General features: G+C 45.8%; 1 protein-coding gene across 10 annotated transcripts in view; it reads right to left on the reverse strand.

Annotated features, from left to right (window-relative positions):
- Window positions 1-19,289, reverse strand: part of NAV2 (neuron navigator 2) — a 732,958-nt gene that overhangs the window by 249,242 nt on the left and 464,427 nt on the right. For all 10 annotated transcript variants that reach the window (XR_013550161.2, XM_078433316.2, XM_078433314.2 and 7 more), the window contains exon 3: window positions 9,346-9,398. Coding sequence is in view for 9 of the 10 variants with exons in the window: in XM_078433316.2 (XP_078289442.2) it covers window positions 9,346-9,398 (53 nt within the window). In the remaining variant the exon portion in view is untranslated. The remainder of the gene's footprint in view (window positions 1-9,345; window positions 9,399-19,289) is intronic.

The following is a 19,289-nucleotide window of genomic DNA, read 5'->3' on the forward strand; positions in this document are numbered from 1 at the left end:
GAGCAGCACTGCCCTAGGAGGCTTTGCCAAACCAAACACTACTTCCCTTATTGATGAAAATAATCGGCGATAATGGTGTCTTTTCCACACACCTTTATCATGAAATGAAAATAGAAAACTGTGAGAGATTTGAGAGAATTTCTTAGGACAACTTAAGTTTCTTTACAGCATTTAAAAATACAAAATCCATATTGCATATTTGACGTATTAGAATTTGATGTATAACATCACCCCCACTCTCTGGGAAGTTGTTGGACAGTTGAGCCATTATTTGTTGAGCTCACTCATCTAAGAAACACGGGCTGAGCACTTCCAATGTACCTAGCACCATGCCAGGTGCCGAGAATACGCAGATTTTTATTGAACTAAAAGATGAAAAACACTATACGTATTATAAAGTTTTGATGTCATTAAATAACAAAATGTGACAAAGACCTCAAAATTTATTTAAATGTGCTATTAGTTACAAGACAAACGTGCATTAGTTGAAGAACACAATATCTACACATAAGTATATGTCCACAAAGAGGTCAGGAATACCTGGAGCCCAACTTCTAATTGGCACTTGTGGCTCCCATGACAGCTTAGTGTCTGAAGTGACCCACAACAAGGACGTCCAGTACTGAAAATGAAATGTGGGGCTGTGTTCTCCCCATATTTCCCCACAATGACCTGATGTAAACTCAGTACAAATGTGGAAAACTCTATTCTGAAGTGTTCTAACAATGGAAGCGACTTCCAGCCAACTCAGAAATCCAAGGAGCTTGCAGTAGCAAAATGAGCCTCTGCTAGCAACCCAAATAGCTTACTGTCCAATATAGCAAGAAATATTTTGGTTGGTTCCCAGAGAGTATTGGTTTCATACTGGTGCTTCAACAGGTGGCCAAAATTTAGTGGCTTCAAGCAGCCTGAAATTATAATTCCAGAGGAAAATCATTCTCGGTGAGCTTGAAAATCAAGGAGTCGGCTGGCTGTATCCATTCTGGAGGTTCTAGGGGAGAATCTATTTCGTCCTCTTTTCTAGCTGCTAGAGGAGACCTTTAGGCCTTGGTTCATAGCCCCTTCTGTCTTCAAAGACAGAATAGCATCTTCCAATCTCTCGTCCCCCACTCTCCCTCTGCGCCCATAGCTAAATGTCCTCGCTCACCTTCTTGCCACCCTCTTAGAAGGATTCTGGTGACCACACCGGGCCTGCCCAGATGATCCAGGATGATTTTCCAGTCTCAAAACCCTTAACTTAATCACACCTGCAAAGTCCCTTTTGTTATGTAACCTAGCATATTCACAGGTTCTGAAGATTAATACGTGGACATCTTTGGGGGTCCACTGTTCACCCTACCGTACTGGGTGCCTACTTGGAGTATGAAAAAACCTTTCAATGCACAATAGTTAGGATATACAGGACCTGTAAGCAGGCAAGGGAATGGACATGAGACATGCTCTCTCCACGAGCCAGGACAATGCCAGATGATTATCATCCCATCGCTCATCCATCCCTGGCAGCAACCCTAGGGGGCAGCTTCCATCATAACCCCCCTTTCACAGATGAGAAAGGTTCAGATTTAGTAACTTGCCCAGCACACATGCCTTGGGATGGGAGACCCAAGTCTGCCTGATTCCAGTCTTCTTATTCTTCTTCAAACCAAATCTCCTTCCCAAGATGGAAGGCCTCATCTCCAGGCTCCATCTAGACCTACACAAGTGCGAGTACTACAAATGTAATCTTTGTACCTCCGTGTCACATTCCATCTTTTTTCTACTTCAATTTCCTTATATGCAGAATAGACTAACGGTTAAGGAAACAGACTCTAGAGTCAGGCTTCTAGAGATCAAGCCCCAGCTTGTCACTTATTAGTTATGTGACCTCATGCACACTACTAAATCTCTGTTTCTTTATCTGTGAAGTGAGAATAAAGGTAACTGCTCTCATAGGGTTTTATGGAGCTAAAATCCATCAATGCAGAGGTCTAAGACATTGCCCAGTCATAGGTATATAGATGTTTGCTATTCTAATCACGTAAGAACACAGAATCCAGGACAAGGGCCATAACCCCAGGCTCTACAGCACAAGTGGAAAAGAAGGAGACGTTCTTTAAAAAATATATATATATTTTTTAATGTTTTTATTTATTTTTGAGACAGAGACAGAGCATGAGCAGGGGAGGGGCAGAGAGAGAGGGAGACACAGAATCTGAAGCAGGCTCCAGGCTCGAGCTGTCAGCCCAGAGCCCGACGCGGGGCTCGAACTCACAAACTGTGAGATCACGACCTGAGCCGAAGTCGGACGCTCAACCGACTGAGCCACGCAGTCGCCCCAAGGAGAGGTTCTTTAACATGACTCGCGCTTAGCTTCTGGCAGAGCGCAGCATCAGGGTCTAAGTTCTCCAAGCCATTTAGTGGAATGACAAAATCTATTTCCCATTCTAGCAAAATAAAAGGAGTTAAAATATGTAAAGCACTTACCTTTTTTTTTTTTTTTTAATTTCTGGCCATAAGGACACCTAAAAATGCTTACCTCAAGCAACATAAACGAACTTAATAAACTAAAAGTTAACTGCAATGTCCTATGGATAAGCTGAGAAAAAAAAGGAATGGAGAAGGAAAGATACTTCTAGGGTAATGCTGGAAAACTTATAATACCCACACGGCTGCTCAGCCACAGACAAGGACGAAGAGTGGAATGTTACAACCCTTCAGTCACACGGACAAGTCCAGGCCAGCTCCCTTCTTAGTCTTTCCATCCATCCGTCCGTCCGTCCATTTAACGTTTATTAAACGTCTACTAGACGCCAGTCATCTAAGTACATCCTAAGTTAGGATACTCAGGTGAAAGACATGGCATCTCCTTCAAGAAGGAAATTCAACCACAAGGGAGTGTTATGAGAAACGCAGGTACCTGGGGACACCCAAGCCATCAGGCATCTAATAGATCTCAACACCTTGAGATAACGATTGACCTGAAGGTTAAAGGTTACATGATCCAGGTGGGACAGTCATCAGATCTTCCAGACAGTCTGGAGAGCATGTGGTAAGTACAAAGACAGGATCGCACAGTCTTCTGTGGGCACCTCAAGTTCCAGTATGCCTCGGACGTAGAGGATGAGTGGCCGAGTGGCAAGAAACGCTGGTAACTCGACTGTGAAAGATTTTCCATGTGTGCTTCAGAGTACGGAAGGGGAAAGGAGTAGCCGAGGAGGGTTTAAACAGAGGTGTGACCAAAGAGGCAGAGAGGCAGAGAGGCAGAGAGGGAGAGAGGCAGAGAGGCAGAGAGGCAGAGAGGCAGAGAGGCAGAGAGGCAGAGAGGGAGAGAGGGAGAGAGGGAGAGAGGGAGAGAGGGAGAGAGGGAGAGAGGGAGAGAGGGAGAGAGGGAGAGAGGGAGAGAGGGAGACCTGGAAGTTGCCTCCACATTGAAAGAGACTGCTGGCCAGAACAGTACCACTGAGTGAAGGGGTGGATGCCACCTACTAACCTTGGCCCTGGACTCTTTCCACTTTGCTTTAAATTTTAAGTGGCCTGTAGACTTTTCTTCATTCCTTCTTGGTTCTGTAACATGTGTGTGCCCTTAGGGTGGTGTAAAAATAGGCCCGGGGCCCGGGGAGGAGGCAACTCAGCTGCCCAAGGAGCTCAGACACTCCCTAGGCATGTGGCCTGCTTTCTCTCAGCTGTTAGGAGGGCTCAAGGTCACTGGGCCTGGAAACCCGATTCTGTTGCAGATGGCCTTCCCGTGGCCCAGGAAGCTCTGTGGAGAACGCAGCGGGAGGTACCTGGCGCCAGGGCTCCCCAACGCCATCTTAATGGGCTGCCTCTCACTAGGGGCCCCTACTCCTTTTTCAGCTTTTATGGATTCATCAACAGGTCAACTCAGGCCCTTTCCAGAAATACTCCAGCTCTTCCCTTCTGCTGATTCTGCTGTATGCACACGTGAAAAATAAGAGCAGGGATTGGGAGGTGCAGACTATTTTTATTACACCCCTTCTCTGCCACAGAAGTCAACACCATAACTAGACAGACTTGGGTTCAAGCTCCAACTCTGCTTCCTAGGTCAGTAATCTAGAACAACAACAAAAAGACCTTGAAAAGCCTCAGTCCCATGTACGATTTTTTGGGGGGAGGGGAAAAAAAGGAATTCTGCTCATGCAATGGAAGTTTGAAAACTACTGCCCGGTCCTTCTCTGTGTCTATGTGCTAACTCCTACGGTCTTGGGAACTCAGGGCTACCATTTCCATGGAGACCCCTGAAGGACAGGGCGGGGTGCAGAGCTGTGCCCAAAGCAGCAGGGGCACTGAAGTTTGGGTCTGTGGAGCCGTAGGGGACACGTAGGCCAGCCTCTGGGATCTACAATCTGCTCAGGCCATATGCAAAATTCTGGGGTGTGTACAATCTGGGAAGGAGGGAGCCCTAGCTTTCCTCAGATTTCCAGAGGACTCCATGTTTCCAACACATGAACTACAATGCACAAATCATCACCAGAGAAACTACCATGTTCTGAGTGCTGCTCATAGGCGAGGAGCATGAGGGTAAGATCACCTACCTGCAAGGGCTATTGGGAGGATGGAGGGAGAGGACGGCTGGGCAGCACTTAGCAAGGCACCTGGCACAAGGCCGACACTTTACAGGCTCCAGTTGTATTTTATCACGGTGATCAGTATTCTCCATTATCGTCTCTTTTACCACCTCATTAGTACTACAAAAACGTTTTGAGGGACGTATTATCAACCCCACTTTATAGAGCAGGAATAGAGCCTTCAAAAAGGTTCACTAGTGAGCTCAAGGCCACAGAATAGCAGAGAAGGAGGCTCAAACTTGGCCTGTCTGGTTCCCAAGCCCAGCAGGCCCTCAATCGAGAAGCATTAAGTGAAGAAGGCAGAGCCCTCTCGGACAGCTCAGGAGGACGCTGTGGGCTGGAAGCCCCCAGATGACCCCGGGCCTGAGATCAGCAGCCAGAGGGGTAAACAGGCCTGGGGCTTTCCGCTGAAAGGGCCAGCAGGCCTTGCTAACTTTCACCTCTCCTAACCGACAAGAGAAAGTCAAGCCATGTAAGATAATGATTAAAACGGAAAACCACTCCCTGTGGCAGCCATTCCAAGGCTCTAAAGTGAGGCCCTGTCTTGGAGTACAGGGTTCAGGTTCGAGGAGGCAGGCAGTGCCCTCGGGCCAGGCTCCAGGCAAGGTTTCTCCTTCCAAACTATGCAGAACTCTGCTGAACTCACCGCTTGAAAGCCAAAAAGATGCCTCTGGGTTGCCATGGCAATGCTCAACAGACAAAACATTTTACCCGGCTCTGACGCACACACACAAACTTATTTAAGGGCCAAATGGATGGACTGGTGGGTGAAAGGGGGTGGGAATGTTTCCACGGCTCCGTCTCCAAGGATGTGGCCCCCACGGTGTCTAGGTCAGCCTGAAACCGGGCAAAGAACTCCTTCAACACAAGCTGAGGCCAGCTTGCTAGGGAAAGGAAGTCCCTGCCGTGCCTGTCTTGTCACAGTCACGGTCTTGTCCTAGGAGGCCTAGGAAAGAGTGACAGTATATGCCGACGGTCCCGGCTCTGCCTCTTCCTGGGCACAGCCTTTCACCACCTGGCACTTCATTCTCTTCACCAGAAAGGGGGGCATGTTGTGCAGGCCCACAGCAGAGTTGGGAGGACAGAATGTGCCCGTAAGTATGAACGGTCTCACAAACCTCACAGCACTGTGCAGATACAAGTTAGTGCTGATAGTAAAATCATGGATGACCATTTCCCACCAGGTAGGGTTCTCACCTCCAGATCCCATGATTGAACTTCCCTCCACAAGGCTGGATGACCATGGGTATTTCCCTTTAAAGAACTTCACTCCAGGGGGCACCTGGGTGGCTCACGTCAGTTAAGCATCTGACTTCAGCTCAGGTCACGATCTCATGGTTCGGTTCGTGGGTTGGACGCCTGCAACGGGCTTGCTGCTGTCAGTGCTCACTTTGGATCCTCTGTCCCCCTGTCTCTCTGCCCCTCCTCTGCTTGCATGCTCACTCTCAAAAATAAACTTTTTGTTGCCGTGGTTTTTTAAATTTCACTCCAGGACCCAACAGGAATTGCCCTCCCAAAATGCGGTGATCCGGGTAGTGATGATGAATGCGGACCCATCCCAGACCCAAAGACCTCCATGCCCATGGGGTGTGTTGTACTCTGTCTCTTCCGTGCCCCACTCCTCACCTCAGAAGAGGAGTCTCACCAGAGACAGCTTATGGCACTGCAGCAGGATCATCAACAAATGATGATCCTGGACATCCTTTAGTAAAGAGATGCCCCAGGGATGTGAATCTTCTTCCACCTATCACTCCCCCGTGGTGCACCCTCTTACGTTTCAGCCTCCCTCCCAAGAAGTCATTCTTAAACCTCCCCTTGTCCTCAGATGGAACGGGCCCCACTGTGCCGTGCACAGAGGTCTATGGAAACAGCTGCACTGTTATTCTCTGGTCTCCTGGTTCCTTAAGGGCAGGGATCACCTGAGCATTCACTTGGCCCACCCCAGTGCCTGGCATTGGTCGGCACTCTGTGAATGCTGACTGGCAGGCTGCAAGTGACAGTGCCACACCCATCATGTCTGTGCATCAGTGCCCTTGGGATTTTCACATCCATATGCCACAGGCATCTGCTCTCACTTCCCCATCCTCCTGGAAAAGGACATTTGAAGCAGAGCCTGGAGTGCAAGAGTTTGAGACCTGAGCTCCTCAGCAACCTAGTGGGTCAGAAGCAAGGGGGCTGGGCCTCCTACCCACCAAAATCAAAGCTCTTGGCCCAACCCCCAGATTAGCTGATGGACTGAACTTGCCCCTTAAAAACTGGAACAGCATCCATTCCTCCTGCTCTGAAACATCATTGTTTTTCTTTGGCTCCATTACTCAAGGCCCCTGAAGAGTCCCTACTTTCTCAGGGAGTGAGCACATCAGCTCTGCTGATTATTTTCAGTTATCCTCTGAGCAGGTGCACTGCCCAAGTTCTCATCTCTCTGTAGGTCATCTCCCTTCTACCAACATGGTGCTCCCCACATGCTTCCCACTCGGTTTCCTCCAAATCTGTTATCATTGGCTGCCCTAAATAAAGCCTCCTTTGGAGTCTGACCTTCTAGGAATCCAGAAGTGGTGGCTCACCACTGTGCCACATCCCCAAAGGATGCTTCCCATGAGTAGAAATGCATTAACTCTGTATCTGCCCATACGGATGCACGCACACGCGCGCGCGCGCGCGCACACACACACACACACACACACACACACACACACACACAGGGGTCCTCGTAGATGGAACACCACCCATGCTGGTCTAAGGAGCACTTCCTGCGTGCTCTAGGGGAGCTTCTGCCTTAGGCATCTGTCACAGTTCGTGATGTAGGGAAAATGACAATAGCCCTGTTGTCTTTATCATCGTTCTCATTTCCTATAGAACAGAATGACTGCGGTGGTGGTTTTCACATTTTCCTGGACTCACATCCTGTATGAAATATTCTCTGCTTCGTTCACCACCAGACCGTGTCTGCCTCCCTGCCCTTACGCTGGAACTAATTATCACCGACAATTATAGGATTTTATATTCCTATGTTCAAAAAAAAAAAAAAAAAAAAACAAAACAAAAAACAGAAAAAAAAACACAGGCCATAAAAAAACAATACTTTCACAGCTGAAAGAGTTAGAGAAGCCACAAAATTGCATCGGTGCCATGGTAGCGTTTATAAATAACATTTTGCATGGAGAGCTAAATTTGCACCACGGAATCTGAGGTGGCAATATTATTTTATAATCTTGAAAGTGGACTTTAATACCTCCCACAGAAGGCGCAGAAAATACAGAAGTGCCAAAGAGAATAAAAGGTTCATTGCCTTCAAATACTAGGTCTACACATGCATCATAATGGGCTGGGACAAATGCATCGGTATCTTTCCCAGGGGAAAGTACTGCCCCTCTTTCGTGCGAAGAGAGGACCTGCATGTGTAAAATGCTTACCCTAAATTAAGTCTTCTATCTTCCACATTTTCCCAATTATTAATATACTAGACAGCTGCAGTAGCTCTAACAAAAATAGCAGCCAAGCTTTTCCAAAAGTCAAAGCGGCCAGGGGAGATCTGCATGGGGACTTTCCTATGTAAGGAGTGGTTGCTCTCTGGAGCAAACCAACAGAAAAAAATCTCCAGTGAAAGGACAAAAAAAAAAAAAAAACAAACAAAAAAAAACCAACCCAAAACAAACAGAAAACTTGTTTCAAAACATAAACTGAAAAATGACTCCCATCACACCACACACACTCCTCTTTATAGTAAAAAATAAAGGTCACCGAAAAGACTGTCTGGCCGACTCATTGGCATTAACAACCCTGAAAGTTAAGAAGTAAAACCAAGGATCGCCAGTCACTTTGCTATACTTTGGAATGAGACTATCAAATTGTGTCAACTCAAAGGGAGTAGGGGGAGGTCAGAAAAAACAGATTATGCCTTTTTTCAGTTTTAGATTTCTGAAAGCAAATTAAGGTCCTGAAAAAAAAAAAAAAAAAAAAAAAAAAGAAAAAAGTTGCCCTTAAATTGCCACCTTCATATGTCAAGCAGGTAGGACCATCATCTTAACGAACTGATATGTACACAATTCGTGTCAACATTCACATCTGAAAAGCACGATGAAGGGAAAAACCAGGTATTAAGAGCACTGCAATTTAACGTGCTCTGACCTCAACAGTGATCATGAATGTTAATTCAAAGATTATGAGGACACATAACAAGAACAGATGTTAAAAGATTCATTTGTTTTTGTTTTTTTAACAGCTCTAATATCAGAGCTTAAGCAGATCACACCAGAGAGAAGATCCCTTGTCAAGGTCACGTTAACAATGGTCTGGATAGTATCGTACACTTCACATTTCCTGCCACCGTTCTGATTTCACACCATTCCAACCTTTGAAGGCAATCAGATCACATGCCCCCATTTCTGAGCAAGACGCCATGACCTCATCTGTGCCCTAGCACCATATACACCAACAGAAATCGCTGTGTGTCTTTGAGAAAGCAGAACTGAGTCCCAACAGTCCAAATTCTCAACAAGCGTAGGTTTGCACCAGGTCTGCATAATGTGTTTCTACAAGAAAGACAGGGAACGTGAAATGCTGACCTAAGACTCTCTGTAAAAATCATGGCCACTTTTTAGTAAATGCCAACAAATATCAGAGAGAAGCAGAACACGGCTGCTTGGAAATAGCTGTTAAGTTTATTAATATAATCCCTTAGAGTAAAGCTTACAGTGTGGCTGTTTCCAAGACGGTCACTATCATTGAGAGGAAGGGCTACTTCCTTAATATAAACACTCACCAGCCATGTACCACTTACCATTTGTGATCTGTTCTTGGGACAGCCATTGATGTCTTCAATCTTCTCATTGGCTGAAAAAGGAAACACAAGTCAGAAAAATAAACAATCATCCCCAACACCTTGAGTAGTGATGTTCGAACACTTGAGGCCAACCAAGTCCTAAGGCCCATCCTGGGGTCCGTCCAATCAGCGCAGGCATGTGAAATGCTGAGCCGCAGCTAGCAAGCTTCAGGACTTACTCACCCAGCCACCGTCCTCCAGGGACAGCTGGGGCAAGGTCGTCGGCATCTAAAGCAGAGACAACTGCATTGACGACAGTCTTGGAGCACTGGGACATCACAGAAATGTGTGGAGACTGGGAAACAGAGCTCTGATTATGCTTTCGGCTCTTAGACAGCTACGACCTCCCCACAGAAGATGGGATCGTTCAGAGTGGGTCAGTCCAGCTAGAACTCCACTCCTGGGGACAAAAGGCACAGATGAAGTATCTTACCTCATCCTTTCCTTTTACTTAATTAAAACAAAATTAATTCCAGTGTAGTTAACATACAGCATTATAGTTTCAAGGGTACGATATAGTGATTCAACGGTTCTGTACATGACTCAGTGCTCATCACAACAAGTGCACTCCTTAATCCCCATCCCCCGCCCACCTCCCATCTGATAATCATCAGGTTGTTCTCTGTAGTTGAGTCCATTTTTTGGTTTTGTCTCATTTTTTTCCTTTTGTTTCCTAAGTCCTACCTGAGTGGAATAATGTGGGATTTGTCTTTTTGACTTTTTTCACTTCGCATTATATTCTCTAGCCCATCCATGTCGCAAATGGCAAGATTTCATTCTTCATGGCTGAATAATATTCCATTGTGTGTTTGTCCATCTTTATCCATTCATCTGTCAATAAAGATTCGGGCTGTTTCCATGGTTTGGCTATTGTAAATAAGGATGCCATAAACATAAGGGGGCATGTATCCCTTTGAATTAGTGTTTTTGTAGTCTTTGGGTAAATACCCAGTAGTGCTGGATCGTATGGTAATTCTATTTTTATTTTTTTGAAGAACCTCCATCCTGTCTTGCAGTGGGGCTGCACCAGTTTGCATTCCCACCAATAGTGCACAAGGGTTCCTTTTCTCCACATCCTCACCAACACTTGTTTCTGGTGTTGTTGGTTTTAACCATTCTGACAGGTGTGAGGTGATCTCATTGTGGTTTTGATTTGCATTTCCCTGGCGAGTTGAGTACCTTTTCATGTGTCTGTTGGCCGTCTCACCTCATCTTTAGCCAGAAATGCTAATATTGCTTAATACAAATAGGATTACTAATAATCCTATTCCCTCTGTGTGGTAACACACAGAGAAAATAAGAGCGCGAGACTTAAAAGGGATGCATCCCAGGCCACATAGTGAGTCCAGGTTAGATCTGAAACACGCTCCTAAAGTCATCACAGCACCTGGCTATTTAGAGAAGTGGGAGAAAGAGGTTGTGTTAAATTAACTGGAAATCGATCCAAGTGACAAGGAAGAAAGGCCCAGATTCCCACAGTGAAGTAAGGAGGAATCCCTATAAGACACAGCCCAAGCTATCTATGGTGGGTGCAGGGGGGTTTCAGTTTGCCACAGCAGCACTACATAAAAGCGACATATGTAGAGGTTGGGGCACTAGCCTTGGGAGGCAAAGATACCTCCACGTTTGAATCTCAGATCTATAGCTTGTTAGCTGTGTGATCTCAGCCATGTCCCTCAACCTCTCTGGGCCACAGGTTCCCCATCTATAGGATGGAGCTAATACTACCTGCTTTAGAGGAGGAGCTATGATAGACTATAGGATGCCAGAAAAATACTTCATGCAGTGCCTAGCACACAGTAAGTATCCTACAAATGGCAGCTATCATTTACCCAATAATACATACCACTTATGTAAAGTATATAAGATATGAATTTCCTTTCTGAGGTCTCCATCTGAGTTAAGCCCACAAACTCAGCTAGGAGTCCACAGTCAAGCACTGAGGTTCTGCTGCCTCTGGGAAGCCCCTGTAAGCTTCCTCCCCAGTCCCCTTGGTCCTTATACTTAGGGTCCCCATCCCTAGAAGAAGAAAGCACATGCAAGTCTCTGTTCTCTCAGCACTGTGTACCTTCCTCTGTTTTGGTCTGAATCATTTAAGGTGTAACTCCTTTTCTGGTCTCTGCCAGCTATGCTGTTGAAAGCCTGGCAGACATACAGATTTTGGTTTTCACATTTGTGTGTTCAGGGCTCAAGAAGTGCTTACAAAATCAAATTTCAAAAACAAACAAACAATCATGTCAGATTTTAATGAATATGATGCCAAAAATCCCCATGAAGAGGAAAGATATTAAAAACTATCTGAAAAGAATAACCAAATTAAAGTGTCCCAAGCTCCAATTTTAGAACTCCTGAATCTAATACATAATACAGCTCAGCATTACCTCAATTGGACTCCCCCCCACCCCTCTGGTGTTCCCTACGTCAAGAAAGAAGGGAGAAATAAAGCTAGTGTCAAGAAATTGTTTAAGGGAGAAGTGGGGGAGAGGGGAAAATGGGGGATGGGCACTGAGGAGGGCACTTGTTGGAATGAGCACTGGGTGTTGTATGGAAACCAATTTGACAATGAATTTTATTAAAAGAAAAAAGATTGTTTAAAAATCTCATTCCTAGGAGATAGTCTGGTTAGTATACATTCAGCCTAATCTACACCTTCTTTAGAATTTGCTCAGGTTAACAGATATTCCACTCTATGATCTACCTTAGAAGATGTCAATCTTCAGAGATCCACCTCTTTAAGAACACTGGGATAGACATTTTAGGACGCCTTTTCTACCCATTTCCCTTACCCCCAAAAGAGGTGCCATAAAGCCTTTAAAAAGCACATGAGAAATGCCCAGTGAATGGGATGACTCATGGGTATCTGTTCTTTAGTTCACCAGAAAATGACAGAATTCCAATCAGTCAGAATAGGTCGCTAGCATGTCAGCTCCAGAAGAACAAGCTTTATCATCTGCTTCCTATTATAACCCCAGAGCTTAAGACCGTGCTGGTCACTCAGAAGCCAACTCAAATATTTGTTGAAAGGAGCTAAGGAATGAGTATTCTGAACGCTTCAAAGAATCAAAGTTTTACTGCCTATTCAGAGGCAATGGTCTTTTCACTTGTCAATACAGAGGCACATACTAAAGATGAAAAAAAAAAAAAAAAGATCCTGGACAAATGGCATGCCTTCAAACAAGGGAAATTATGGCAGACCTGCACTCAGACCCTGGGTTTTGATATACAACAATAGAGAATAAATATGTGGCTTCTGAGAATCCAGGCCTCTCAAGGTATCTTCCAATTGGATATTCATGATGGCCAAAGTCATAAGTCATTAGATTCTGATCAATACCCAGTTCAGCATTAGGTCATTAGTGCTCATTCAAGTAAAGGATGGATAACTGCGATCTTAGGAAATCATTTTAAAGATTCTTTATATACCATCTAGATAAAAATGCCAAAGGACTTGGTCTAATTGTTACTCTACTTCCTTTTTGTAGTCTGTCACCTAAACCACAGTCAGGTGCTGCCTGAATTCAAATACTGCAGCTCCTAGGAGCTTAATGCCACTTTACAACATTAGAAATAAACCAATGGAGTGGAGCCTATGGATGACCACTCTAAAGAATATGCGGGAAGAGATCAACTAAATGCCTAAGCCCAAACTCAAAAAGCTTAATAAAAATGCAAAAAAATATCTTGAACCTCCTAGTTTCCAATTTCATGTAATTTAAATATTTCTCCTTTGCTTAAATTCTCAAGAATTTCCATAACTGTCATAAATACTCAGAGCAATAACAGCAGTTCTGATTCTGCCGAAAAGGAAGAAGAACTTGGTTAACTTGTGGTAGGGGGTCTTTGGCTGCAACACAAAAGTAGATAACCAAAGAAGCAAAGGCATTTGTCCCCAAAGTCTTCAACTACGATTCAAACTGGCATCCCTAAGTGCCAGTGCCCATTCATGTATTCTAGCAGGTTCAAGACCTTCTCAATCCATGAATGCGGTAACCTGCCTGCACACAAGGTGACAAGTTATTAATTGGAAAGCTTCAGTGCACTTTTCAAGTAAGGAGAGTGGCATCAGCTCATCGCTTTCCAGCGGACTTCTTTGGAAGGGATGAGAACATTTCATATGCATCCATGCACAGGGCAGCTGGCAGCCCGGCCAACAGGAGAGAGAGAAACTGGCTGCCCAGAAAGGCAGAGGACTTACCCAAAGACACACAACAGTAGCAGGTCATCAATGGAAAGAGGGCACAATCCTAGGTGTTGTCTGAATTTCCTGGTTGTGCTCAGAGGCCACCCAAATGGTGATGGAAAATGGGCTGCTATCAGCTCTCGCCACCTCTGATGGGAAATCTCTTCCCCTATCCTCTGTCCTTGCTTCCTCCTTCTCTCCAATCCTCTTTTGTTCATCCTATTTCCCTCCTTCTCTCTCCTTTCATCCCTGCCTCCCACCCCTTTTCCCCTACCCTCCTTCCACCCCCTTCTGGCATTCTCCCTGAGTGACAGCAATGTAAGCTGGAGGAGGGAGGCCTGTCTCTCCCTCTTGATTCATGCTGTTTATCCTGGCCTCGTAAACCTCTCTAATAACTCATGGCGATGGCACCGTGATGGGCTGGCAGGCAACTGCCGGCTTTGGGCAGCTCATGACTCCAGAAGATAATCACACTAATAAGAGGTTGAACAGAGACCGGACCCTCGGTCACGGAAAGCAGGACACGAAAGGCAGGAGGGAAAGATCCATTTCTGCCTAAAGGGCAGAAGCGATGGTATAAAAGCATGGGCTCCAAATCATCCCACTACCCGAGAAACCCAACTCCTGGGATAGGCAGACGGTCTCTAGAATTGATCTATCCAGGGTAGCTGAGGACTCAGGAGCAGTGTCTATGGTTAACACTTCAGGGTTCCCTTCAAGCCACACATCTGATCATAGCACTCCCCGCTGTGAAAAATTAACTCTTCAACCACTAGCCTCGGTGCTAAGGCAGAAGCCCAGAATTCGCTGCCCTGTGCCTGGCAGCCTGCCTGATTTTGCCTCGTTGACCCTTTGGCTCTCTACCCCCCAAGCATCTCTGCACACTCTTCATCTGCCAGGAATGCCCTCCTGACTGCTCCACCTAGCTAACTCCAAGTTTGAGGTCTTGGCTTAAAGGTAAATTCCTCAAGGAACCCTTCCTTGATTCTACCCCCTATACTCTATCACAGGTCAGGTCTCACAGCACCACTGGTCCTCAATCATTATGTATTATACTCCCCGGCCTAGATAGGGGTTGTCCTCTCAAAGGGACCATCTCTCTGCTTGTAAGTTTTGATGGGCCTGCTCTTATTTATCTATCATTTTTCAAATTTGTTTTGAGAGAGAGAGAGAGAGAGAGAGAGCGCGAGCAAGTGAGCTCATGTGCAACCCATGAGCACAAGCAGGAGAGGGGCATGGGGAAAGGGAGACACAAAATCCTGAGCAGGCTCCGCACTGTCAATGTGGAGACCGATGTGGGGCTCGAACTCATGAAACGCAAGATCATGACCTGAGCCGAAACCAAGAGCCAGTCAGGTGCCTCTGATGGGCCTTCTTTTCAATGTGTTCTTTTCTCTACTTTGAAGTAACTTCATGCTGACAGAAAAGTCACAGGAATAGTACAGAAAATCCACATATACCATCCATTCTCATCTCCTCCCTCCCTCTCCTCTGTATGTATGTGTGTATTATTTTTCTGAAATCATTTTAGTTTAGACGACATAGATCATGTCCTTTGCTCCTTATACTTAACTAACATCCTTGTTCTTTGCAAATATATACTATCTCATGGTACAATTAGAACATTCCAATTGTGCCAACTGCCTTAAAAATGTCCTTTATAGCATTTTAGTCCCCTAATCAGGATCTAGTAGCACATTTAATTGTCACAGCTGTTAAATCTCCTTTATATTGGAACAATTTCTCAGCCTTTGGCTTTCACAGAAGTGATAGTTTTGAACAATATAGGCCTTTTTTTTTTTTTTGGTAATAGAAAGTTCTACAATTGGAGTTTGTCTAAGATTCCTCATGATTAGTTTCAGGCTTTCCATCCCTGACTGGAATTCAACATAAGTGATGTTATGTTCTTCTCAGGGCATCACATCAGCAAGCACAGGACATCCATCTACCCCTTGCCAATGATACAATTTTGATCTCCTGGTCATGACATCTGGATACTCCCCTGTGTGGATACCTTCCCCTTACAACTAATAAGCCATCAGTGGAGAGACGCTTTGAGACCACGCAAATAGCTTGACCCTCAAACTTTCTCCTCCAGATGTCAGCATCCATGGATTCTTGCCTTAACTAATCTTTACCATCATGGTTGCAACTTCCTCTATATTTGTTAGTCAGTGTTCTCCAGTACAGTGAAGTCTGGTCTTCTCCCGATAGATGTTTCTGTCAGTACAGATTCCTATCCCTATTATGTAGGAATTCCTAGTTTATTTCACAGTTCTAATCCACAACTCTCCTCAATTTTGAGGCTCCTGGCTCAGATTACGGTCATTCTTCATAGCCACAGAGGGTACAACTAGCACTTACAGGGAGATACTACCAAGGAGGGTGGATTTTGACCTAGTCAAAGAAAAGGTTCAGAAGGATTCCAAATCGCCATCAACAGAACTAGCTGATTGGGGAAGTAGTAAGCTGCCCATCACAGGAAGTATTTAACTGTCTGTTGACTGCTCTTTCTAGAAAAAAAACCATGTATCAGGTTGGGGCTTTTAGAGATCCCTTCCAAACCTTTGAGTTGAGACCTGCGACAGAATCCTGGAAAGGAAGAGAGCAGGACATCTAGTTTAGAGGCATATTCAGAAGAATACTAACTGCTGACAAGGGAAAACATCCAGCCACCCGTTGGACACAATCCAACCAGGCTTATAGAAGCAGGAGCTGCGATGAGTGAAAGTCTAATCCCTAGTCCTCTTGATTTTTCTTGACCATCATTGCACACCGGCCGCCATGTTAAATGCCAGGAGCCAAAAAAGACCACTCAGACCCAGGCCCAACACAGAAACCAATGGAATGATAGAGGAGAGTCCCTCCAGCTCTGCCTGGGGGAGCTAGGAAAGATAGGGACTTTTCCAGAATGAGTGGGGGCTCATCAGCCAAAACAACTGCAACACCAAAATTCTGTCCAGCACACAACAGACTCCAATTCTGGGAAAATCTTAGACCAACAGAGATACACACGCACATATGTGTATGTTAAATACATACACACATACGTATGTACCTTTTTACATTTTATTTTAAAGGACACGTGTGGGAGAAGGCATGGACTTCAAAGTAAAGAGTACAATTGGTCAATAGTTCAGCATCCTGGTCAGAAAACGCTACTCCCCTCCTGCACCAAGAGATGGGTATTCACGAGACCCTCAAAGATTAAATGCTCTGAACTGGCTGATAAACAATCTAGAGTAGTCACGTAGAACTCCTATGTGTACCTACCTTTTCAGCTCCTCACTTTCTGGGTCTCTGTCCTCTACACACAGAGGACAGGGTGTAAGCCCAGTAAAGTCCAGGGCAGAGACAGAGGTGCTAATGCCTGCCTTACTCATAGAGTCCCCAGCACAACCGAGCCTCGCTTGGAGGGGCGAGGGAAAGCAACCTGGGGGCCTCACATGCAGCCGCCCACTGGGACTAACTAGAGGCCCTGGAACTGGTCCAGTGGCTTAGGCCTAGAAAGGTCACTGTCTAGGCAAATTCATATCATCTCAATACATTCAGGGAAGCCTCCCCATGAGCAAGGATAAAAACTGTGCTGGCAGACATTTCCGTAGCACCATACTTCGTCAATTCTGGACACCCGTGCTACCGTTCACCTCTTCTGAGCCCTGACAGACCTAACGCATCTATCATGCACACTCTAACACGGATACCAAAGCCTTGTCATCCTCGTACTCCTACCTTTCTAGAGGGCGGTTACCAGGAACACTGGTTTCCAAACATGTTTCATGTTCGATACTTACCTTGCACTTCCTAAGACTGCTACAAAAAATCAGGCCATGCCTATTTTAAAGATAGAGAAACAGGCAGCGGAGGAAAAGGGCTCTGAGGGCCCATGGTTGGAAGCAAGGAAGCTGGGATGAGAGTGAGGCCTCTTGCTTTCACCCTTTCCCCTTTATCTCTTGCTCCCAGGGCTGGAAGCAGAGAAGGTCCTGGCAGAAATCCTGCACCGCCCCAAGATTCAGCCACAGTCGTGCTGCTAACGTATCGAATGGGACACGGCTGATGTGGAGATCAAAACTCCGCTCAAGTGCAAGTCCTCTCTTCTCTGAGGACCTCACCAAGAAGATGCTGCTCTTTCTTCCAAGGTTACAGGCCTTGCACACTTGTCTCTTTATTCCTAGCTTGGAGCACAATGCTGGCACACAGTCAGGACTCCAGAAATAGTTACTAACGCCAAGTGAAGGGAGGTAGATTCTTGTACGGGGTTCCATGTCTCTAGATTGAGAGGGGAGATATAGGATATAGCAGAACAAGGAACAGAAGCTTTAGAAGCAAAATAACCCAGGTTAGAATCCCCTTGCAGACTAGTTGGGTAATATTGAGCTGAGACTCAGTGAGCCTCAGTTTTTGCAACTGTAAAATGGGGTGAATCTCGCCTACTTTGTAGGGATGTTGAGGAAACGGAAAGAAATTTGTCAAAGACTAGCATGAGTGATGAAGAGTGCGAGGAAGAAAAAAATAGGTTCCAGTCCAAGATGGCCACAGAGGAAGGGGGAAGGGGAGGGGGTGGAAAAGGCAAAATGGGTGAAAGGGAGTGGGAGATACAGGCCTCCAGTTACAGAATGAATGAGTCATGGGGATAAAAGGCACAGCATAGAGAACATAATCAATAATATAATTGCATTGTATGGGGACAGATCGTAGCTACACCTGCAGTGAGTATAACATAACAATGGAGTTGAGTCACTATGTTGTACACCTGAAACGCACGTGACATTCGGGGTCAACAATTCTCAGAAAAGCTTGTGGGGGAAAAAGCGTGGGAGGAGAAAGAGATGAAAAGGAAGAAGTGTAGTGGACAGACTTCTAGAGGACCCCCAACTCTCCTCCCACTCAGCTTCAAGCCCTTGTACCATCCCCTCGCATCAAGTAGGACAGGACCTGCGATTTGCTTTTAACAAAATATGGCAAAGGACATGGGATGTCACTCCTACGATCATGTTACATCGTAGATGACAAATTGCTAGCCAACTTGCTCTAGAAACTTTCTCCCTTTCTGGTGTTGAAAAAAATGAAAGCAACCATACTGGCGGCAGGAGGGGGTGGGCACCTGGGTGGCTCAGTTGGTTAAGCAACTGACTTCAGCTCAGATCATGATCTTATGGTTTTTGAGTGCAAGCCTCACATCGGGCTCTCTACTGTCAGCTCAGAGCCCACTTCAGATCCTCTGCCTCCCTGTCTCTCTGCTCCTCCCCTGCTCACTCATACGTGTGTGCTCTCTCAAAAATATACACAGACATTAAATAAAAAACAACCACACTAAGAGATGCACATGGCAAGGAGCCGAGAGGGATTTCTGAGAGCTAAGACTTCCAGCCAACAGTAAGAAATCAAGACTTGCCTCCTATAACTGCAAGGAAGTGAATCCTGCCAACACTGAGTGAACCTGGTCCCCTCCCCAGTCAAGCCTCCATGTGAGGACCCAGCCCAGGCCTACATCTTGACTGCAGCCTTGCAGAGGCACCGGCCAAGCCATGCTTGCATTCTGACCCCCAGAAACCACGAGACGATACGTACATGCAAAATGTGTGGCCATGTGTTCCATGGCAAGAGGCAGCTAACACAAGGGGGGGGAAGACAGAGAAGGGGAACCAGGCTCAAGCTCATCTTAAGAAACCCATCTTAGGACATCAGGGACCCTTGTATCTGAGTGGCAGCAGTTCTCCAA

The sequence above is a fragment of the Panthera onca genome, chromosome D1, assembly GCF_046562875.1.
Source record: "Panthera onca isolate mPanOnc1 chromosome D1, mPanOnc1 haplotype 2, whole genome shotgun sequence".
Classification (NCBI taxonomy): domain Eukaryota; kingdom Metazoa; phylum Chordata; class Mammalia; order Carnivora; family Felidae; genus Panthera; species Panthera onca.